Consider the following 23,027-nt stretch of genomic DNA (forward strand, 5'->3'; position numbering starts at 1 on the left):
TGACCTGCCTACATACAGTTAGACCACCCCCCTCTGACCTGCCTACATACAGTTAGACCACCCCCCTCTGACCTGCCCACATACAGTTAGACCACCCCTCTCTCTGACCTGCCTACATACAGTTAGACCACCCCTCTCTCTGACCTGCCTACATACAGTTAGACCACCCCTCTCTCTGACCTGCCTACATACAGTTAGACCACCCCTCTCTCTGACCTGCCCACATACAGTTAGACCACCCCTCTCTCTGACCTGCCCACATACAGTTAGACCACCCCTCTCTCTGACCTGCCCACGTACTGTGAATATGTACTGTACGCCAGCCTCTTCCAGTAAGTATACATTCAAGTAACCCATTCCATGAAACTGTACCACCAACCTGCCTTCGTCCAATGAAAATACCACCTACCTAACTTTTTTCTAATAGGTTAGAACAGGCGTAGAATTAGACCTCTCATAGGCTACAGGCTGCCATGGTGTCGTTGACATGTGCGTTGGCATGCAATAATTATGTTGTCAGGGAGAGAAAAATCCAAGACTCAACACCATAAAAGGTACTAGTATGCAGGAACATGTCAGGATGTCTGTGATTGTGGAGCAGGAAGGAGGGGGTTAGACCCAGCTCTGGTGCCCATGTCAGAGCTGTTGAGTCAACACTACACTGAAACTCATACACAAGTGCGAGGCTGTGGTCAAGGAGGTGGTGGGACATTGGAAGGTGTTTTTTCCACCATAACTGCACTTTTTTTCACTGCTCCAATGAAAGCCGTGCTTGTGGCTAGCCTGTGAGATCACTTATTGACATCTGTACACGCATACATGAAGATACATTACATAGTCCTGAATCAGGCCTTGTGTGATTGCAGCAGCAGACTGCCAAGCTCCCCATCCCCCCTCCCCCCACATTGCCCTCCTGAGCCCATGTGACTGAGGTGTGCTTATGAAACACAAATATCACACAGGGGCGGCCCCTGCGATTACCCAGCCGCCAGGTTTCTCAAAACAAACCTCCCTCTCTGATAAGGCGCTGACACAAAGTCATTAGTTCATGGCTAAAGCATTTTTTTTCTCTTCATGCAATTAGATGACATAGTTTGAGTCCAGGCCAAGAGTAGAATCACTCTCTCTTCAGAGTAGACTGTCTCACAAGGTGCTAATGGGTAGCCCTGTGAGGTACTGTCTGTCAGAGGTGTCACACTGTCAGGTGCTGCTCAGAGTTAAAGGTCTGGACGACTTAAAACACTCCCAGCCCACTGGCTCCACAGTCTCTTGAAAAATTATCTTGTTCCTTTCATAGTCATTCTTATAATCAGTATTGTTTTTTCCCCATTTTATTTTAACATGTATAAAACATTCTTCATTTTGATAAATCAATCATACTTTATATTCTATTATGAACATACTACTCATACTTGATTTTATTGCAATTTCTTTCTTGAACTTGTTATTTTTGATTTATATTGTTATTGTTATTTTACTGCATTGTTGAGGAGAGTTAACAGGTAGGCATTTCACTGCACTGTGTGCATGTGACCAATAAACTTTGATTTGGCATTGGTGAAATATGTGACAGATCTAGTTTGAATGTGTTTAGTAAGTAAAGAGTAATTTGATGTAAAGTGATAGGACAAGACTGAGCCTGTGTGGCCTGTGCCAGGGATGTGGCAGTGCCAGGGCTGCATCAGGCGCGTGTGAGTGGGCATGATGTTTAGTCTGGGACAGGGCAGGGGGAGATTTGATGCTGGGTGTCTGGGGGGCCATCAGGAAATGAGGGGGAGGGAGCAGAGCCAGGGTGGGCTTAGGGCTTGATGGCCCACCCACCCATAGCACTGCTATGGGCATATGGGCCTGGACATTGGAGAAAATAGCATATTAGGCAAGGCTCCTTGCACTGGATGGCTCATTAGCCATAACCAATGAATTTAATCAAAGTGTTATCAAAACAGTCCACTTTTCACTTAGGAGAGAAAATATTATAGTGTTATGCTATTATATACTCATAGGAATCTGAAAAAACCTGACAACTTGGAATTGTGTTTGTATATTCAGATTTCTTCAGGCATTAACAGTGTGTCTGTTCAGTCATTCCTGTCATTGTATTTGGGTGTGTCTGTATACTGAGGTATGCCCAGTATGTTATGTTCAGGTATAAATGTTTTCATATCTGTGCCTCTCTCTACAGCTCTTCCTGTTGGAGGAGACAAGGGAACGTAAGTTTGACAGCCACGCCAGGGCCATCCAGAAAGCCTGGCGCAAGTATGTGGCCCGCAAGAAGTACGTACAGATGAGGGAGGAAGGTGAGTGACACTCACGTTTTTGAAAAAAACAAAATAGCCTAATCATCATGACTAATGTTCAAGCTTAGATGTCAAACAGTATCAAGGTTCTGGTCTAATGCTTCTAAAAATGAACTGAATTGAGATTGTATGTATGCATTCTTGTCTGACTGCCTGTCCCTGTGTGTCCGTCCCCAGCCTCTGACCTGCTGGTGAACAGGAAGGAGAGGAGGAGACACAGCCTCAACAGGAACTTTGTGGGGGACTACCTGGGTATGGACGACAGGCCTGAGCTACGACAGTTCCTGGCCAAGAGGGAAAAGATTGACTTCGCTGACAAAGTCACAAAATACGACCGTCGCTTCAAAGTGGGTGTCTTGAACAGCAGACTTCTCTGTTTGTTTGTTTTTGATATTGTTAGTCCAATGACCATTTGTTTCCTCTCTGTCCATATGTGTTTCCAGGGCATTAAGAGAGACTTGATCCTGACCCCGAAGTGTATGTACCTGATTGGGAGAGAAAAGGTGAAGCAGGGCCCTGAGAAAGGTCAGGTGACCGAGGTGCTGAAGAGGCGGATTGATGTGGAGAAGATCCTGGCTGTGTCTCTCAGGTAAGACCCAGATATTATGACCCAGGTCCTGGGCTCCATGAGAGGCTGGCAGGGTCTGCCTAGCCCCATACTGAGTGTTTAATGTTTATTCCCCTTAGGCAGTAAGAACACACATGACCAGCAGACTCAAGGCCTCACAAAGTCAGCTAGTTAAAGTGTAACACTTTTCACCAGCGGTCACAAATAGATAGTTGCACAATGTACTGTACATAGATACTCTTGGTCTTGTCAGTGATGTCATTATCTGTGACTTACAATCCAAACAGTTGTACGTTCATGGTATCCGGGTTTCGGTGAAAATAGGTTTGATATTTTCAAGTACAAAAGATACTACTCACTGGGTCTCAATAAGAAACTTGATAAACAGCTCCGGAATCAGCCTCCCATTACACATTAGATTATTCTTTCAGCTCACAGAAACCCACCATGTTAAGCTACAGCTATCTGCAGAAATGCAAAAGCTACAAAGTCTGGATATACGATCACTCAAGTCCCCCTGTTCCTTTAAATGTCACACATGAGATATTAAAAACATGGAAAAGATTCAAACCTCCTCTGGTATATGTCTGCTCCTGGGTGTGTAAAGGCTATATGAATACACGTTTTCACCACAACTACATAGTACATTTGCATGTAAACGCCAAACGCTTCTGAGTAATTATTTTATTCGACCTTTATTTTACCAGGCAGGTCAATTAAGAACAAATTATTATTTACAATGACAGCCATTTGTTTTGTTGAAGTCACCAGTAAAGACAAATAATACTGACAGCGTCAGCCCAGAGGTCAGGTCAGGTAAATTATTACGACCCACATTATTCTATGACCCACTAAGCTACATTTGCATTTAACCAGCGAGAGACACAAAGCAGCAGGTAACTAAGGAGAGGGAAACCTGTTCCTGTGACTCACACAGCGATGCACTGTTCCCCCCCAATGAACTAAAGTCCTCTCCAATGAGCTTTTTACAATGCCTGCTTTCCCTCCCAGCACCACCTGGTTCATATTACCCACAAACCCCCACTCACTCACAGACTCAAAAGCCATATGTCTATGCCTCTACAAAGTCTTCTACAATGTCCCCACCAAAAACAAAGCCCCCTGCAACTCATGTGCAACATTCAAACAGGTAAGTACTGGACAACAAGCTGGAGGATAATACAAGTCCTACAGTTACACTCTTAATCTAGTTGAGTGTTAAACACGGCTTTGACCAGTCAAATTTATTTTCTTTTTTTTCCTCGCTGGTTATATGCAAATGTAGCTTAGTGGGTCATAGAATAATGTGGGTCGTAATAATTTACCTGACCTGACCTCTGGGCTGACGCTGTCAGGATTATTTGTCTTTACTGGCGACTTCAACAAAACAAATGGCCGTCATTGTAAATAAGAATTTGTTCTTAATTGACCTGCCTGGTAAAATCAAGTTAAAGTAAAATAATTACTCTGAAGCGTTTGACTTTTACATGCAGATGTACTATGTTTACCTGTATCTACAATATCTAGGCCATTCAGGTATTGCACTCTGCTCTGAGTTCTGACGATAGAATAGAATGTCGAATTCACAATCACTCTCTTCTGAAATCAATATCAGATCAAACTTCAAATCAAACTTTATTCATATCTGTCACATTACAGTGCATGTACAAAGTTGCTCCCCAGTCCCCACTGATTGGTCTGTCCCTCAGCACGATGCAGGACGACCTGCTGATCCTCCATGAGCAGGAGTATGACAGCCTGCTGGAGTGCACCTTTAAGACCGAGTTCATCAGCCTGCTGACCCGCAGGTTCGAGGAGAGGACCCAGAGGAAGCTGCCGCTCAAGTTTGGCACCACGTACGTACTGTAAACACAAACATGCCTTTAAACATACATTGTGATATATGGGTGGAGCGGAAGTAGACAACGCTATGGTCAACATGCTTTACAATACTCTGGGGTTGTTCTGGAAATACTGCTTTTGATTTGGTAGAGAAATAACGGATGACATTTCTCTGGCAATTTCCAGTGGATGGTTTAAGTCAGTGGTTGTAAGGGAGATCTCTCTGCTCTGTCTCTCAGACTGGAGCTGAAGCTGAAGAAGGAGAACTGGGGTTTCCTGAGTGGAGGTGGCTCCAGACAGGTGATGTTTGTCCTGGGCCAGGGGGACGTGGCTGTCATGAAGCCCTCCAGTAAGGCGCTGCAGGTCAGCATTGGAGCTGGCCTGCCCAAGAACACACGTGAGTATTACAGGAGTAGTGTGTACCATCCCTCCGCATCAGGATTCAATAGACATGGTGTTTTCTAAGTGCTGTCTGAAATATGCTGTTTACTGACTTAGAGTCCCCTTTGTAGGTCCCACCAAGAAGAGCTTCACTCAGAGTCGCTCCAGCGTGTCCAGAACCCATCACAACACTCCCACACGGGCTGCACCTGGGCCTCCAGGTAAAATAATCATTAGCTGATGTAGGCCTTATCATCCCTGTAAATAATAAAGCAGTTAGCAACAGTTAGCTGTTTCCACTTGATGTTGACAACCATCTTCCTCTTTGTCACAGTTGCCCATCAGAATGGTGGTCCGAAAAACGCCAACAACATGGCCAATCAGAGGAACGCCTCACAGCATTCCAATCAGAGGCCTCCGTCAACAGGCAATGGGTCCCGCCCCTTCCTTCCCAACAACGTCAATCTGAAGGAGAGGGGCAGCAGCAAGCCTAAGCCCAACCAGCCAAACCTGGACTGTCTGAAGGTTCCTGACCAGGGGGCGGCAGGGTGAGTACTGGCACCAATAGCCCTGATTACCTCCCAATACAGATCCCTAAGGATTGATAACTACAATGACTTACTATACAGATAGGTTTGCTCTTACATAAACATGTAAATACTGAGGATAAGTATGGTGTGTAACATGGTGTGTATGAGGATGTGTTTGTGTCAGTATGGTGCAGTGCTGTTTCAGTGTGTGAGCACACACACACACACACACAGTGTCCTGCTGTAACTTGGATGATGTATTCCTTTATAGTAACGGAGGAGCCCGGACAGCTTCGAATGGAGGAATGTGAGTCTGAGTGTTTGCGGTGTGTTGTGGTGATGGTTCAGGCCTTAGCCAAGCCAGGCGCAGCTCACTGGCATGATGTGTATATCTCTCCCTGGCTCTCCTGTAGCTAGATGCTCTCCTTCTTGCTTGTAGACATCTCTCTAACAGCTGATGTTGAAACCTATCATCTGATTGGATGAAACTACGGAAAAAAAGTCTGAGCCCAGTAACATGCTGTCAATCATTCTGTTGTTGAAGAGTCCTTTTGCTCCAGAATTATACCTTCGAAGGCATGATATGGATTCCTGATATGGAATCTATTCTCATAAAATATCTATGATCCCACTGCTTGCAAATTACTGGGCTTAATTTTTCTCCCAAAATTGGGTCTGGTGTCAATTAACACGGAAAACATCCATTGGGTACGTCTCAATTGTTTTGAGATATCCTGGATACAAATCTTGGGGAAGCAAGATATTACTTTTTCATTGGTGATTCCTTTGGTGTGATAGTTTGCTTATTGGTTGACTTCGTGAAGGGTTGTGTGTGCGTGTTTTTCATCTCTAGCCTTCTCAAGTTAATTCACTGAATTTACAAACAACTTTCCAGTGTTTTACACCCGATAATACCATATGGTGATTTCCAATGAGACTTACCCCTTAGCTCTAGTGTTATAGTGTTTCCACAATAACAAGTCTTTAGTGTGACACTAAAGACGTGGTGAGCATAATCAACCACCTCTGCATAATATCAAAACTGTTGCTTTGTGAGAAGGTGTTAAAGTTCACTGTTAGCCATTGTTATGTACTGTAAGTGCCAGCTGAAAAGTACCCAGGGCCTTGCCTTGGCTCCAAGTCAGAGCAGGTCCGCCGGAGCCATGGCCCAGTGAGACACGGGTGCCGGCCTGCGTAGATCGGAAACAGAAAAGTCTGAGCCTTCTGGGTAAAACACTGGGGTAAATCCTAAATGGACATGCACCAGTAGTGTTGGACATAGTTGTACTGAGACAAATCTAAGGGATGGCTCGCCATCTTGTGGTAGAACTGTGTATATCAAATTCAATTCAGTCAGGTGTCTTTGAAAGAAACAATGGAGTAAGCACATACCTATCCAATAATAACTACCACACAAACTCACATGGTATGTTATTTTATCCCAATATCGATACAGCTGTAGTCTAACTTCACATCCTTTGCTAAAGCCACACAATCACCAAAAGCTTTCCTAATGACTGACTGTAGTGTTCTAGCCGGCCAGTAGAATAGTTCCACACTAATGAAGGATAGGAGACTTTCTTTTCTTTGATGACTAAGGCTCACTCCTGTTGTCTGTGTCTTTATTCCTCAGTGTCCAAAGACAGTCTGTCAGTAGACCACCCCCAGGAGGGGGGCGACCCAAACCTGCCCCCAAACCCAAGCCCCAACCCAAGCCCCAGGTGCCTCAGTGCAAAGCCCTTTATGCCTATGATGCTCAGGACACAGACGAGCTCAGCTTCAATGCAGACGACGTCATCGACATCATCAAGGAAGGTAATACACAGGAGGCAGAAATCACACCATCATCGCACAGGGAAAATTATTGGATTTTGTTTGGTGTGGGGTGCACAAAACATTTGCACTTTAACGCTTTCACATTCTTGAAAATGTAACACTCTGGTCCCACTGTAAGCTAAGTCTTCTTCTTTCTTGATCAGACGCTTCTGGCTGGTGGATGGGGAGGCTACGGGCAAAGCAAGGCCTGTTCCCCAACAACTACGTCAGCAAGATCTAGGAGCTGCATGAAGAACACCTGACTGTCAATCACCAGGAGAGAAGTACACACCTCTACTGACTGAAGGGAGGAGATAGTGCTACCAAACCAAAAAAAGAGATTTTGTGAGACAGAGAAGAGAGAAACTGACATTTTTTCTCCACTCCTGCATTGTAGCCTTCTTCTGGATGTAACTTCCTTTTATTCTGGACAGACAAGAGCGTCAGGCTTGCAATGAAGTTGTATTTTTATGGGGATCTGAGGATAATACATTGTTGTCCAGGGGCAAATCGCTACACAATCCCTGTGAGCACTGAACAAAACTATTTATTGTATTTATATAGCTTTTTATATTCTCCCTCTGTCTTTTTCACCTCGCTATGGTTTTAAGGTGATATTTTGTATGCATATAAATGATATATGCCTGATATGTGGAACCAGGTTGTAATTAAATGTTTCATATTTCTCATTTTGGAAATGAAAGGGTTTTAACATGAATTCGGGGTTGTTGCCAAGAAGCCACTGTCTCTCTGTTTTAGATCATTTTAAATAGCCTGTAGAGTTGTTCAATATAGTTTTCAATGGGGATTTGTGCTGCTAAGCTGAATTTACAGATAGTATTGGCTTTATAAATCTTTATGTTGACACATAAAATATTTACATAAAATAGACATTTAATAGTTCATTGCACTGTGATTTTATAAACCTTCGGCAATGCATTTCACTAGAAAAACAATGATTGAATGGGTTTGATAACCAAGTGTTCAAAACAATGCCAATTCTTATTGGTCAGCTAAACAGATGCAATCACTTTTGGGAAAAGGAAATGCACAGTGTGACTTTCAATAGGTAAATGTCTTCAGGAATCCCTCCCCCCTCTTTTTATTTCCAAAATGCGAGTGATATCCCCAGAACTCTAGGGCCACACAGTGTACTGTACTCTGAGTGTATTGTCTGTGGTTTTATAAGCACTTTATCAGTAGCTAAAGGTACTAACTTGGACAGACTGGTCACTCCTGCCACAGCTAGTAATCCTTGGATGTAATGAAAGATTGCCAAACTAGTGATGGGCCTAGTTACTGAAGAGGATAATTTGTTTACGTAGATCTAAAATGGCTGTATTATAATTATATGCATACTGTATGTACATCTCAACATTTTAGAATGAAGTCTGTTACAATTTAACTTAATTTTGTAGTGTATTTTCTCTGCAGGATTTAATTTGTATTCAAAATTCTCTGCTTTTGATTTTTTTTTCTTCCCATTCCATTTTATGCAGATTTAAGTGCACAGTATGGGTCATTAGACTATGGCGTTTTAGTTATTTCAGGTGAAAGTAAAGGAAGAATTCCATTGACTTCACACTTTTGGCACTATGAAGGATATTTTATGTTCTCGCTGGTTTCCACAAGTTTTTGCATTCACACATTCCTTTGCATTTTCCAGTTTTGTATCAACTATACTTTTTATACATTATCTTCAAATCATTAAGGGCTGGATTCAATCCATATCGAAGTATCGTGGAAGATCCGCGTTAAAATAAAGGTAATTTCCGTTTCAGCCGACAAAGCGTTTACCGTGAATATGGTCTCATTGCCTTTAATTGATATATAGCAGATCTTCAGCGCTATGGATTGAATAGAGCCCTAAAACAGCTGGGATTTCTTTCACAGGCTTGAACTGTGGCATAGTTAATTGTTTGGTCCTGTATGGTGTAAAAGACATGTGCAATATCAAAAGTGGCAGGAGTCTTAAAGCATGTACTATGTAGTTCTCCTGTGCATTGTATTTCATGAAATTAAAGACATGTTAGTGATTTTTGCATAAATGCACAAAACTGGCCTCTTTCTCCTGTTCTGCTTATGCCCTAGCTGGTCAGGAAATACTCCTGTCCCTACTAGTTATCCATAGCCTGGTTCCAGTTGGTCATAGGCAAGACCGTCTAATGCTCCCAGGGCAGCTTGATATAAAAAGGTGCAGCCGTTTCAGTGTTCAGGAACACTGGGCTGTAAATCCTACAGTATGATCAATTAACAAGCTGATTATACTGTACTTAATTTAGCTGAGTAGAGGTCAAGTTATGAAATGTATAGTGCCTTAAAGATAAAAATGGCTGGCCCATACAGTTACTGCAGCACAAGCAGAACTATTAGTGGTGTATGAAAAGCATTCTACTTCTGTTTAGGTTTGTGGAATAAGACTTAGTACTTTGACTACAGGTGGCGTTTTACCCTTCGATATTCCATTAGGAAAAATAAAATTGAAACAACCAGGCTGTGTGGCTTCTTTGGATTTTGATGACTGCAACATCCAGACTAAAATGTAGCAAATAATTGATACACAGCAATGTTTTAAAGCATATAAAGTATAATTTTGTAAAGACCATATTTAAAATGGTTCAAAACTGCGTTTATTTGTACAAAGCAAAATATTTACATGTACTAAAAAGCAGCAGGCCAAAAAGGCCATCTCATGACAGATTTTCTTAAAGACAAAGAAAATAACGTTTTAAAAAAATAAAGTGCAGCAGATTAAAATTCAGTCCGTATTCACAACATATGAGATCAAGGTTTAGGTCCCGGGAGCAGAGCGGCAGCCATGCCATCTACAACAGCAGACTTCAGCTGAGGGATGAGACTGATCCGCATTAGTCTGCTGCTTGCATACTTGTTCTTGACAGCCTGGAACAAAGTTAATCAATGTTACTGGTTCTTTCCAAGATCTGACATTTAACCCAAAGCCAATGGTACAAGATTAGATCACTACAGCAAGGTCAAGCTATCAGAGGACAAATTACCTGAAGCTTTGTTCGCCCTTCATTGACAGAGACAACATTTTTGGCAATGTGCTGCATGATTGGCTTGAGGTGGTTCTCATCATAGGTAGAGTAATGCTGCTGTGTTGGAGTCTGCACAGGGAGTGGAAACAATTGTAAAAACATTGACCATATGTTGCTAGCGCCAAAACAGTTTGACAAACTAGGTTGAATTTTGTAATTTCTTTCTGATACACTTTGAGTGGACATATCCCATACACATCCCAATAATTGCCAAGAGACAGCAGCTTACCCAGTTGAGCTCATCAATCAGCAGCTGGGAGAGGCACAAGGCAGCAGCAGCAATCTCAGAAGGGTGGTAGTGCACCATGTCATAGTCAAGGAGGGTCAGTTCCATGAGGTACTTGGCTAGGGTGTGCTTCTCAACATCAGCCTGAAAATACAACCACTGGTTGAGTCACTGCATGCAAGTAACACTGTAACCTTCTGGTAACCCATCAGTTGTTGATGGCTTTTCCATCTAACAATTTAATAATTGCAGTTCATGTTGATGGGTCAATTTGAATAACTACAATAGTATGAAAACGTGCATGTCATTGAGTAACTTACATTGCCAGCCTTGGAGGCTCTCCTGAGAAAGTGTAGGGGTAGAGGCCGTCCAAGCTCAAAGTTCAGACTCTGCAGAATCAGCTGCTCCATCTCCCGAATATGGGCCTTGGTGAATGTATTGTCTGTGATGTAAACGAAATCACAAATCTCCGGGGAATACATCTCTTCGTACTTGGACGCTACCAACATGGCAGTCACCCCAACCAGCTGGAGCTTCTTGCGGCCGATAGGTTGCACCTACATAGTAGAAAGAAGTAAAAAATATATATCTATACACATACACACACTACCGTTCAAAAGTTTGTGGTCAATTAGAAATTGTTTTTGAAAAGCAATTTTTGTCCATTCAAATTGATCAGAAATACAGTGCAGACATTGTTAATGACTATTGTAGCTGGAAACGGCTGATTTTTTATGGAATATCTACATAGGCGTACAGAGGCCCATTATCAGCAACCATCAGTCCTGTGTTCCAATGGCACGTTGTGTTTGCTAATCCAAGTTTATCATTTTAAAAAGGCTAATTGACATTAGAACACCCTTTTGCAATTATGTTAGGACAGCTGAAAACGGTTGTGCTGATTAAAGCAGCAAGAAAAATAAAATAAAACTGGCCTTCTTGAGACTAGTTGAGTATCTGGAGCATCAACAGTTGTGGGTTCGATTACAGGCTCAAAATGGCCAGAAACAAAAAAAAACTATTGTGAAACTCGTCAGTCTATTCTTGTTCTGAGAAATTAAAGCTATTCCATGCGAGAAACTGCCAAGAAACTGAAGATCTTGTACAACGCTGTGTACTACTCCCGTCACAGAACAGCGTAAACTGGCTGAAGGTAGGAAACAACATCTCCACTTCTCTGACCCTCAACACTGGGACCCCACAAGGGTGCGTGCTCAGCCCCCTCCTGTCCTCCCATGACTGCGTGGCCATGCACACCTCCAAATCAATCAAGTTTGCAGACGACACAACAGTAGTAGGCTTGATTACCAACAATGACGAGACTGCCTACAGGGAGGAGGTGATAAACTCTCACTCAACATTAACAAAACAGATTATTGTGGACTTCAGGAAACAGCAGAGGTGCACCCCCCTATCCACATCGACGGGACCACAGTGGAGAAGGTGGAAAGCTTCAAGTTCCTTGGTGTACACATCACCGTCAAACTGAAGTGGTCCACCCACGCAGACAGTGGCGAAGCAGGCGCAACAGAGCCTCTTCAACCTCAGGAGGCTGAAGAAATTTGGCCTAGCACCTAAAACCCTCAAACCTTTACAGATGCACAATTGAGAGCATCCTTTCAGGCTGTATCGCCGCCTGCACCCCCCGCAACCGCAGGGCTCTCCAGAGGGTGGTGCGGTCTGCCGAACGCATTACCGGGGGCAAACTACCCACCATCTAAGACAAATACAGCACCCAATGTCACAGGAAGGCCAAAAAGATCAACCACCCGAGCCACTGCCTGTTCACCCAGCTATCATCCAGAAGGCGAGGTCAGTACAGGTGCATTAAAGCTGGGACTGAGAATCAAAAACAGCTTCTATCTCAAGGCCATCAGACTGTTAAATAGCCATCACTAGCACATTAGAGGCTGCTGCCTATTTAAAATCACTGGCCACTAAGAAATAGAACACTAGTCACTTTAATTATGTTTACATATCTTGCACTACTCATCTCATGTATATACTGTATTCTATAATATTATACTGCATCTTAGTCCATGCCGCTCCGTCATTGCTTGTCCATATATATTCTTAAATCCCATTCCTTACTAGTTGTGTGTGGATTGGGTATATGTTGAGAAATTGTTAGATATTCCTGCACTGTCGGAGCTAGAAGCACAAGCATTTTGCTACACTCGCTATAACATCTGCTAAACACGTATGTGACAAATAAAATTGTATTTCTAGGTGACCCCAATCTTTTGAACGGTAATAAATATAAAATTTCACGAGGCTTACCTGAAGAAAGCGATCCAGGATGGCCACAGTCAGATACAGAGTCTCCTGCAGTAGCTGGAACCTGGAGTGCACCTGAATCAGCCAGTCAATCAGGAGAGCACGCATGCGTTCATTGATCTCATAGCCCTCCATGTACTTGGGCCGGACAGACTGCTGGGTCTGTTGAGAAAGGAAGACATTTCAAGATTCATGTAGAGTGAGTCCCATTACAAAATATTTAACGCGTCAGCACCATGTTAGCATAGAGAGAAAGCACAAGTAACCTCAAGGCGCAGCAGATATCCATAGATATCCTTTATATATTCAGAGCACAGTTGTGGCATGTCTGAATCCCCTTCGTCAATGTCTTCTACAGCAAGCAGAGCTTCTGAGAACGCATGGCACAATTCCTCTTCTTTCATGGACACGTTAGCAGACTCTTCAGGCTGAGGAACTTGAGGCACTGGGGAACGTTTAGGGCGAACAGCTGCTGGCTGGCCTTTTTGGTTCATAGATTGTTTGGTTGAAGCCTTGGCATGAACAGTCTTCTGTAGAGAGTATAGAGAAACATGTTTGAGAAAGATCTGGATGAGTAGTTAGTGAAATCACAGACAATGGACCAAACAATGCCGTGCAAGACAACATACCTTGGACGGCACGGCTTTGCTGGCATTGGGAAAGTTGGACAGCTCTCCAAGTACAGCCCTTCTTACGCCAGTTACGTTTGCTTTTCCCATTAGTGCTGGGTTCTCTGCGTTCCTTAACTGTTGAAGACAAAATTAGCCTTCAACAAACCAACCATTTGAAAAAAAAATAAAAATAGCTAATTAAGTTAGTCGGCAGTTTCTTTGCTATGTTAGCTGGGTAGCTAGCAAGCAATGGCTAACGTCAGCTAATGACAAAAGGTTCAATTTAGCCATGCGAAATTACATTAGGTAGCTAACGTTAAGTATACGCCGGTTAAGTAACTTTATTTTAGGCAAAGCACATGCTCGTTTGCCAGTGTTTTATTTTCTAGTTGCTTACCTACAAGCTAGTAAATTGGCTAGGTAACTAAAGAAAGCAAGGTGAAAGCAGACAGCTAGGGAAGCTAACTAGCTCCGGTAACGTTAACTGTGTGAGTAACATGCACACAAAAAACACATTAGCTAGTCAATATTGTAAAAACTCACCGCAGCACGAACTTCTAATGCCATCTTCAAGCTTTGTTAAAAACAAGGCAGCTAAATAGCCAGCTATAATCGGCAAAATGACGCTTTTAGATGCGTTGTTTGCTCGCTAACTTCACAGACATAAGGCCCAAGTAAACAAACGTCCAAGGACAATTCCGCAGTCATTCAAATACCGCTCTGTTGATTCTAATTGGATACCACTTCATAGAATGCACCTCTTTCATTGGTTGCCAAAGAGGAATCACGAATGACGTCGCACAGTCACAATCAGAATGGATCTCTATGATAAGAACCCCAATCAAAGGGGTTTCCACTAGTTACCACAGCCACAAGGTCAGAATTGGCTATACGGCAAAAATTAATGAATACAAAAATTTGATTTTTGGTGTTAATTTAAGGTTAGGGTTAGGCATACGGTTAGGAGTGTGGTTAAAGTTAGGGTTAAGGTTATGTTTCAAATTATATTTTAAGCAGTGGTGTAAAGTACTTAAGTAAAAATACTTTAAAGTACTACTTAAGTAGTTTGTTGGGGTATCTGTACTTTTCTTTACTTTTTATATTTTTGCCAACTTTTACTTTTACTTCACTAGATACCTAAAGAAATGTGGTACTTTTTACTCCATACATTTTCCCTGAGACCCAAAAGTACTCATTACATTTTGATAGGAAAATGGTCCAATTCACACACTTATCAAGAGAACATTCCTGGTCATCCCTACTGCCTCTGATCTGGTGGACTCACTAAACACAAATGCTTCATTTGTAAATTATGTCTGAGTGTTGGAGTTTGCCCCTGGCTATCAATCAATTTTTAAAAAAACAAGAAAATTGTGCCGTCTGGTTTGCTTAATATAAGGAATTTGAAATGATTTATACTTTTACTTTTAGTTTTGATACTTAAGCATATTTAAAACCAAATACTTTTATACTTTTGCTCAAGTATTATTTTACTGGGTGACTTTCACTTGAGTCATTTTCTATTAAGGTATCTTTACTTTTACTCAAGTATGACAATTGAGTACTTTTTCCACCACTGATTTTAAGAAGATAAATGGTAGAAATAGGTGGGTTTTATGACTTTGTGGCTAGTGAGGACCCAATCAAAGAGATATTTACACTCCTCATCCAAAAACAACACATTCCTTTTAAATTACAAAAAGCAATGCATATTGACATTTGAAGAAAATAGAGAAAAGAGTTGCATTAATGTTTGCAACACACACCATACCATTTACACAACCTTAGGCCCCATGACTGCAGCATGGATTTACTGCTCCACAGAGGCCACATCTCAATATTGCTGATAAATCCACTTGGCCAAAATAACATATATTTTATGAATTTACCAAAATGCTAATCTTGGCTACTCTAATTAAGAAACACTATACATGGTCTTCACTGATTGATGAGTAGTAATAAGTAAGGGGAATATTCAAAAATCTACATAGAACGCATAAAAGAAAATGTATATTCTTTCTGCAGGCTCTTTGGATACTTGGATGGATACTTCAGTTAATCTTAACTTGATGCTTCGCCATTAGGCCTACATATTATAAACAGTTTGTACACATTTTACTGTCATGACACAAACCATTTTTTTTTTTGGGGGGGGGGGGGGGGGGTGAGCTGAATAGGCATTTTTACTACTGCTATATCACATCTACAGTGCCTTCAGAAAGTATTCATACCCCTTGACTTATTCCACATTTTGTTGTGTTACAGCCTGAATTCCAAATGGATTAAGTAGATTGTTTTTCTCTCACCCATCTAGTGAAAACATATTTTTAGAATTTTTTGCTAGTTTACTGAAAATGAAATACATAAATATCTAATTTATATAACTATTCACACCCTGTCAATACGTTACAGTCACCTTTGGCAGCCTTTAAGGCAGCAATTACGGAGTCTTTCTGGGTAAGTCTCTAAGAGCTTTGCACAACTGGAGTGTACAATATTTGCCCATTGTTATTTTCTGAATTCTTCAAACTGTCATATTGGTTGTTGATCAATGCTAAACAACCATTTTCAAGTCTTGCCATAGATTTTCAAGCAGATTTAAGTCAAAACTGTGACTCGCCCACTCAGGAACATTTACTGTCTTCTTTGTAAGCAACTGTGTTTTAGGTTATTGTCCTGCTGAAAGGTGAATTAATCTCCCAGTGTCTGGTGGAAAGGAGACTTAACCAGGTTTTCCTGTAGTATTTTGCCTGTGCTTAGCTCCATTCCGTTTATTTTTTATCCTGAAAAACTCCACAGTCCTTAACGATTACAAGCATACCCATAACATGATGCAGCCGCCACCATGCTTGAAAATATGGAGAGTGGTACTCAGTAATGTGTTGTATTGGATTTGCCCCAAACATAACACTTTGTATTCAGGACATAAAGTGAATTGCTTTGTCACATCTTTTGCAGTATTACTTTAGTGCCTTGCTGCAAACAGGATACATGTTTTGGAATATTTGTATTCTGTACAGGCTTCCTTCTTTTCACTCTGCCAATTAGGTTAGTATTGTGGAGTAACTACATTGTTGATCCATCCTCAGTTTTCTCCTATCACAGCCATTAAACTCTGTAACTGTTTTAAAGTCACCATTGGCCTCATGGTGAAATTCCTGAGCGGTTTCCTTCCTCTCCAGCAACTGAGTTAGGAAGGACGCCTGTATCTTTGTAGTGACTGGGTGTATTGATACACCATCCAAAGTGTAATTAATATCTTCACCATGCTCAAAGGGATATTCAATGTCTGCTCTTTTTATTTTACCCATCTACCAATAGGTGCCCTTCTTAGCAAGGCATTGGAAAACCTTCCTGGTCTTTGTGGTTGAATTTGTGTTTGAAATCCACTGCTCGACTGAGGGACCTTACAGATAATTGTATGTGTGGGGTACAGAGATGAGGTAGTCATTCAAAAATCATATTAAACACTATTATTGCACACAGAGTCCATGCAACTTATGTGACTTAAGTACATTTTTACTCCTGAACTTTAGGCTTGCCATAACAAAAGGGTTGAATACTTATTGACTCAAGACATTTCAGCTTTTCATTTTTAATTAAATTGTAAAAATGTAAATAAATGTAATTCCACTTTGATATTATCGGGTATTGTGTGTAGGCCAGTGACAAAAAAATCTAAATGTAATCCATTTTAAATTCAGGCTGTAACAACAAAATTAGGAAAAAGTCTAGGGGTGTGAATATCAAGTGTTACCAATATTTTTTGTCAGTAGTAGATACAGTGAGGGAAAAAAGTATTTAATCCCCTGCTGATTTTGTACGTTTGCCCACTGACAAAGACATGATCAGTCTATAATTTTAATGGTAGGTTTATTTGAACAGTGAGAGACAGAATAACAACAACAAAATTCCAGAAAAACGCATGTCAAAAATGTTATAAATTGATTTGCATTTTAATGAGGGAAATAAGTATTGACCCCTCTGCAAAACATGACTTAGTACTTGGTGGCAAAACCCTTGTTGGCAATCACAGAGGTCAGACGTTTCTTGTAGTTGGCCACCAGGTTTGCACACATCTCAGGAGGGATTTGGTCCCACTCCTCTTTGCAGATCTTCTCCAAGTCATTAAGGTTTCGAGGCTGACATTTGGCAACTCGAACCTTCAGCTCCCTCCACAGATTTTCTATGGGATTAAGGTCTGGAGACTGGCTAGGCCACTCCAGGACCTTAATGTGCTTCTTATTGAGCCACTCCTTTGTTACTTGGCCATGTGTTTTGGGTCATTGTCATGCTGGAATACCCATCCACAACCCATTTTCAATGCCCTGGCTGAGGGAAGGAGGTTCTTACCCAAGATTTGATGGTACATGGCCCCGTCCATCGTCCCTTTGATGCAGTGAAGTTGTCCTGTCCCCTTAGCAGAACCCCCCCCCCCCCCCCCCCCAAAGCATAATGTTTCCACCTCCATGTTTGACGGTGGGGATGGTGTTCTTGGGGTCATAGGCAGTATTCCTCCTCCTCCAAACATGGCGAGTTGAGTTGATGCCAAAGAGCTCGAATTTGGTCTCATCTGACCACAACACATTCACCCAGTTCTCCTCTGAATCATTCAGATGTTAATTGGCAACCTTCAGACGGGCCTGTATATGTGCTTTCTTGAGCAGGGGGACCTTGCGGGCACTGCAGGATTTCAGTCCTTCACGGCGTAGTGTGTTACCAATTGTTTTCTTGGTGACTATGGTCCCAGCTGCCTAGAGATCATTGACAAGATCCTCCCGTGTAGTTCTGGGCTGATTCCTCACCGTTCTCATGATCATTGCAACTCCACAAGGTGAGATCTTGCATGGAGCCCCAGGCCGAGGGAGATTGACAGTTATTTTGTGTTTCTTCCATTTGCGAATAATCGCACCAACTGTTGTCACCTTCTCACCAAGCTGCTTGGCGATGGTCTTGTAGCCCATTCCAGCCTTGTGTAGGTCTACAATCTTGTCCCTGACATCATTGGAGAGCTCTTTGGTCTTGGCCATGGTGGAGAGTTTGGAATCTGATTGATTGATTGCTTCTGTGGACAGGTGTCTTTTATACAGGTAACAAGCTGAGATTAGGAGCACTCCCTTTAAGCGTGTGCTCCTAATCTCAGCTCGTTACCTGTATAAAAGACACCTGGGAGCCAGAACTCTTTCTGATTGAGAGGGGGTCAAATACTTATTTCCCTCATTAAAATGCAAATCAATTTATAACATTTTTGACATGCGTTTTTCTGGAATTTTGTTGTTGTTATTCTGTCTCTCACTGTTCAAATAAACCTACCATTAACATTATAGACTGATCATTTCTTTGTCAGTGGGCAAATGTACAAAATCAGCAGGGGATCAAATATTTTTTTCCCTCACTGTACCTCTGAACGTGCGGTTGTGAAATATGGACCAACATGCATAAGTGAATGGTAAGAGGACACAAATAAACAGACACAGGAAAGAGTAGTCTAACTTTATTAATATTATTTTAAAACTAATATAAATCCCATGGAATATCATCCTGGTGCCATTAAGTCTATGAATGCATGGATACCTGCCATAAGTACTGCATTCCAACACTCCATTCAAAATTATTTATTTTTTCCAAAATTCAGCAATCAGAGTGGAAATACATGGCCTCAGCACACTCTCTTTAAAACACTCCTGTCTTTTCTCTCCTGTGCAAGTATATGCAAGTTAGCTAGGCGAGAATAATATTAGTGTTATCTTTTCAATGGCAGCAAAGAGGGATTGCTGCTGCACAGCTACAGAAAGAGAAAGAGAGAGAGAGAGAGTGGGTAAGAACAATGATCTGGGTTGTAAGAATAATCAGTTACTTTTTTATTATTCTGAGCTGAGCGCTGTGTATTTCCCTCTAAAGAAAAACAGGGATAAACAAAAAGCAAGGATAAACCAATGCCATTCCCAGCTTCCAAACAACAGATTTCCCCAGGTTGCAGGCTCATGTGAAACTGGTTGCATCTGTGGGCCTGAGATCCCCTTATAGAACCCAGTTTACCATCTGGGGCCTGTCTGAGGGAGAAATCCAAACAGAACACAGAGACTGTATCCTCAGCAGACCTCAACAATCACTCCAATGAAAAAGAACAGCCAAGAGACAAATGTGACATTCATTTTCATTTTCTCTAAAATACATTAGATGACGTGTGAATGGTGTTTAGTCAAATCAAGGTGGTGCAGGGGATGTGTAAGATGGCAGACACGCATCTGTATTTTCTGGGAGGTGAGGTGCAGTTTGAGTTTATTCCCAATCTAGAAATACTGGGTGAACACGAATACAGCAGCTGATCTGTTTAACATGATATTTTCCTAATTAAGGAATGTCTTGATTTACCTTCTTAGAAACTAAACGTCTTCCACTAGCAAACCACATTGTCTAAACATAAACTAATCAATACAATGATCGGTAAAATGAGTCCTGCAATGTTTTTAAATGGAGGTTGACATTCTATTCCAGTAAAGCAAGGCATTAGGTATATAGAAATGCTTCTTTACTAGAGCAGCTATCCTCACCTGCAAGTTGTTAGGCCATGAGAAGCCCACAATATATGTGCAAAGAAATGCATTGCGAGGAGCCATGCAAAAAAAAAAAAAGTATGACACAAGGAAACAATCAAAAGCTACATAAAAGCTTTATAAATACAATAACATTTTAAATCCTTAATGGAGATGTCAATTCTAGCAGTATTGTACTATGTGATAGCTGGCACTCTAGGCTCAATGTTTTTTTAGCCTGATGTTTTTTTTTCTCATAGTGGATCTGCGCAGGTATTTCATGCCCTCTTTGGTTGACTGCAGTACTGAAGAAAACTTAAAACAATAAACAACAATGAAAGAAAATTCCAACAAAGGGTTGTTAGAAAAACAGCATCAACTCTCAACGGCAGACAACTGCGCCTCGATGTCCACTCTGCAGATGGGGCACTTCTTATTGGTGAGGAGCCATTGGTCCACACACAGTTGATGGAAGAGATGCATACAAGGTAGACGTCTGTGGAAGAGAGAATATATTGTTAGACAGACTTTGAATTCCATCTTCATAATGAAAAGATCCCGTATGGAATGAAATGACAATGAATAAAATGATTTCAATTTGATTTGTTGAAAGATGGAAAATTAACATTCACATATTACAGTTCTCACATTACACCAACAGAAGGCAGAAACTCTAAAACTCACTTGATCACATGAGCACATATGTTGAGCTCCAGAAACGTCCTCTGAGACCAGTCGTTTTCAGGCACTCAGAGGATTGGCTTTTCTACTGATTACTATACTTTTGGGTGTTGAGAAAATCGCTACGGCATATCAACAGAAAATGTGGGAAAGGAGCGGTCGTTCTCACACAAAAACAGCCCCACATTAAAACACACTTGCACGCCACAGTATAACTGTACCTGACGTCCTCCCCTTCCTCCAGTATTGACAGACAGATGGTGCATTTCTCCTCTGTGTCTTCGTCCGCCCCCTCATCTTCATCTTGCTTCCCATGCAGCTTTCTCTGTTCATGGAAACATTGGAAAACACCATTATAGATACACCGCACCAAAAACAAAGTTTGCACAAAGACAACTCTTATTCACATTATAAAGATGTATTACAAACACGGAAGGCTGAGTCCATTTTATGGGGGTTACTGTCAAACACAAGAAATGTATTCAGTGTTCACAGGGTGTTAACATTACAGGTACAGACCAACTTGTGAATAAACTATCCTTTATGAATGCTAGAGGGCTTACTGTATACAGTACAAGCATTATGAGGGTTAACACATATCCCTATGAGGACAGAGATAATGGTCATTTTGTCCTGGCATCCCTATGGATCAAGGTAATATGGATTTGAAAAAATATATTTAAATCAATATTGCTAAAAATCTATCAAATGTTTCTACTGCCGAATCCCCTTGCCCCCAACACGACTACCGTTAACAACTATAAATGAGCAGAGACACGTTTCCAAATTGAATTAGTTCATTTTTTTCTCACCGAGTCTGAGGTTGCGTGCATATTTTTCCCAATAGTTGCCCATGCTTCAGGGGTTAACTGTTCGTCAATGTCTCTCTCAGTCTCCAACACCTTCTGTATTGGGCAGCAGGTTATTAGGTTACTTATTTAAATACATTTGGAAAACTAGATGGAATCTTTCCCTACAATGTTTTCTAAGGCTGCAACTTTTGTTGAAAGGGACACTTTCCAGTTTCTACAGCATCTGGCTTAAGGATAGCAATACATTCATATTTTGAAAGGAGCACAAAATAACCACTGTGAATGTGCACTCTGTCCCAGAATAAGATCTTGTGCAGACATGCACAAAATACATCACAGCAAACTACATTAAATAGGATATGTTCTGAAACACACACACACACGTTTATAGGAGTGCTCTCACCTTTTTGTACTTGTGTGGGTAAGTGCACCTCTCTATGGTTCCCTGAGAGGCCCCTCGGTTCACAGTCCCCAATCTCTCCTCTAAATGCAGCAGATCCTGAGGAAATAGGGAAGGTAAACAAACCCAACATGAGAGACTGAGCTAACTCACTTACACACAGCTCATAAGCCACAGCCATAAGATGCTCTTAGCTCCATCATAACTAATTACCAGGGCCAGGAGTGTTTCCTCACCACATGACCCGAGCAGGAAAAACTCCTGGCCCTAGTTACTATCTCTTTACTAATCAAGTGTTACCTCATAAGTTCGTCCAAATCCAGTCATTCTGGATGAGATGTAGCGAATGTGCGGGTAGGTTACTTCAGACATGCCAGTGTGCTGTGAGGGAGGAGGCAAAACAATTCCATTCAAATATGTTCACTTCTGTGGAGTACAGTCATTTGTTTCTGTGAGCTGCAGTTCATGAAGCACATATAGGGATATAGCATGATCAATTAAGTCTGCTGACACTGCTTGACTTGGGTATAAACTCTGGCTAGCATTGCCGAAAACTGCATTTTTGATAACCACAGAAGTCTCACAACTTCATATTTTCTGACATTGTGCATTAACTTTTAACATCTTTTCAAAGGGGCTTCTATTGATTTCAGGCCGCTGGTTATGTTGAATATGCACTTGAAATGCCTTATTGCCAATGCATTATTCATGTGGCCCAACAAACCATCCTTGAAATAACAGATGTTATAAATAGAGGGCTACCATCATTAATCTACACCATGCTTCAAATAAAAGCATTTATTTCTCATTTATGCTAATGTGGAACGTGTGCTTAGAGTGAGGGTGCCAGTCGTGCACTCACCATGAAGGGGATAGGGAAGTGGTGCAGTCTTGGCGGAGGGTGGTAGTGGGGCAGGTGAGGGTGCAGGTGTCCTGAAGGATACGGCGCCACGGTCACTCCAGCCTCGATACCCAGCTCCCTACAGAAGAGA

General features: G+C 41.7%; 3 protein-coding genes across 7 annotated transcripts in view; 1 reads left to right on the forward strand and 2 right to left on the reverse strand.

Annotated features, from left to right (window-relative positions):
* Nucleotides 1–9,925, forward strand: part of LOC311128188 (unconventional myosin-Ie-like) — a 54,479-nt gene extending 44,554 nt beyond the window's left edge. Inside the window, exons 20-29 of one of the 2 annotated variants that reach the window (XM_084160195.1) lie at nucleotides 2,183–2,297; nucleotides 2,475–2,644; nucleotides 2,741–2,886; nucleotides 4,575–4,721; nucleotides 4,947–5,104; nucleotides 5,220–5,309; nucleotides 5,423–5,636; nucleotides 5,890–5,925; nucleotides 7,252–7,433; nucleotides 7,598–9,925. In XM_084160195.1, the coding sequence (XP_084016321.1) occupies nucleotides 2,183–2,297; nucleotides 2,475–2,644; nucleotides 2,741–2,886; nucleotides 4,575–4,721; nucleotides 4,947–5,104; nucleotides 5,220–5,309; nucleotides 5,423–5,636; nucleotides 5,890–5,925; nucleotides 7,252–7,433; nucleotides 7,598–7,674 (1,335 nt within the window). In that variant the 3' untranslated portion in view covers nucleotides 7,675–9,925. The remainder of the gene's footprint in view (nucleotides 1–2,182; nucleotides 2,298–2,474; nucleotides 2,645–2,740; nucleotides 2,887–4,574; nucleotides 4,722–4,946; nucleotides 5,105–5,219; nucleotides 5,310–5,422; nucleotides 5,637–5,889; nucleotides 5,926–7,251; nucleotides 7,434–7,597) is intronic. The other variant, XM_084160196.1, reaches the window with a different exon arrangement.
* A 90-nt stretch (nucleotides 9,926–10,015) lies between these two features.
* On the reverse strand, nucleotides 10,016–14,300 carry LOC311127692 (G2/mitotic-specific cyclin-B2-like). The gene is made up of 8 exons (XM_084159562.1): nucleotides 14,150–14,300; nucleotides 13,625–13,741; nucleotides 13,262–13,525; nucleotides 12,999–13,157; nucleotides 11,039–11,275; nucleotides 10,722–10,862; nucleotides 10,451–10,561; nucleotides 10,016–10,334 (listed from the first exon to the last, which is right to left on the reverse strand). The coding sequence occupies exons 1-8, from the start codon at nucleotides 14,171–14,173 to the stop codon at nucleotides 10,218–10,220; spliced, it is 1,170 nt and encodes a 389-aa protein (XP_084015688.1). The 5' UTR covers nucleotides 14,174–14,300; the 3' UTR covers nucleotides 10,016–10,217.
* A 4,785-nt stretch (nucleotides 14,301–19,085) lies between these two features.
* Nucleotides 19,086–23,027, reverse strand: part of LOC311128612 (E3 ubiquitin-protein ligase arkadia-C-like) — a 45,962-nt gene continuing 42,020 nt past the window's right edge. For 2 of the 4 annotated variants that reach the window (XM_084160789.1, XM_084160788.1), the window contains exons 10-15: nucleotides 22,898–23,015; nucleotides 22,336–22,416; nucleotides 22,039–22,134; nucleotides 21,636–21,728; nucleotides 21,045–21,148; nucleotides 19,086–20,638 (exon numbers count right to left, since the gene is read on the reverse strand). In XM_084160789.1, the coding sequence (XP_084016915.1) occupies nucleotides 20,518–20,638; nucleotides 21,045–21,148; nucleotides 21,636–21,728; nucleotides 22,039–22,134; nucleotides 22,336–22,416; nucleotides 22,898–23,015 (613 nt within the window). In that variant the 3' untranslated portion in view covers nucleotides 19,086–20,517. The remainder of the gene's footprint in view (nucleotides 20,639–21,044; nucleotides 21,149–21,635; nucleotides 21,729–22,038; nucleotides 22,135–22,335; nucleotides 22,417–22,897; nucleotides 23,016–23,027) is intronic. The other 2 variants (XM_084160790.1, XM_084160791.1) reach the window with 2 other exon arrangements.

The sequence above is a fragment of the Coregonus lavaretus genome (assembly GCF_964263955.1).
Source record: "Coregonus lavaretus genome assembly, chromosome: 4".
NCBI classification, from domain to species: Eukaryota; Metazoa; Chordata; class Actinopteri; order Salmoniformes; family Salmonidae; genus Coregonus; species Coregonus lavaretus.

Excerpts from the sequence above, each read along its gene's own strand:
- LOC311127692 (XM_084159562.1), bottom strand. The coding sequence starts at position 14,173 with ATGGCATTAGAAGTTCGTGCTGCG. Across the intron at positions 11,276-12,998 it reads TCCTGGATCGCTTTCTTCAG|GTGCAACCTATCGGCCGCAA; the intron begins GTAAGCCTCGTG and ends TCTACTATGTAG. Across the intron at positions 10,335-10,450 it reads AAGGGCGAACAAAGCTTCAG|GCTGTCAAGAACAAGTATGC; the intron begins GTAATTTGTCCT and ends ACTTTGTTCCAG.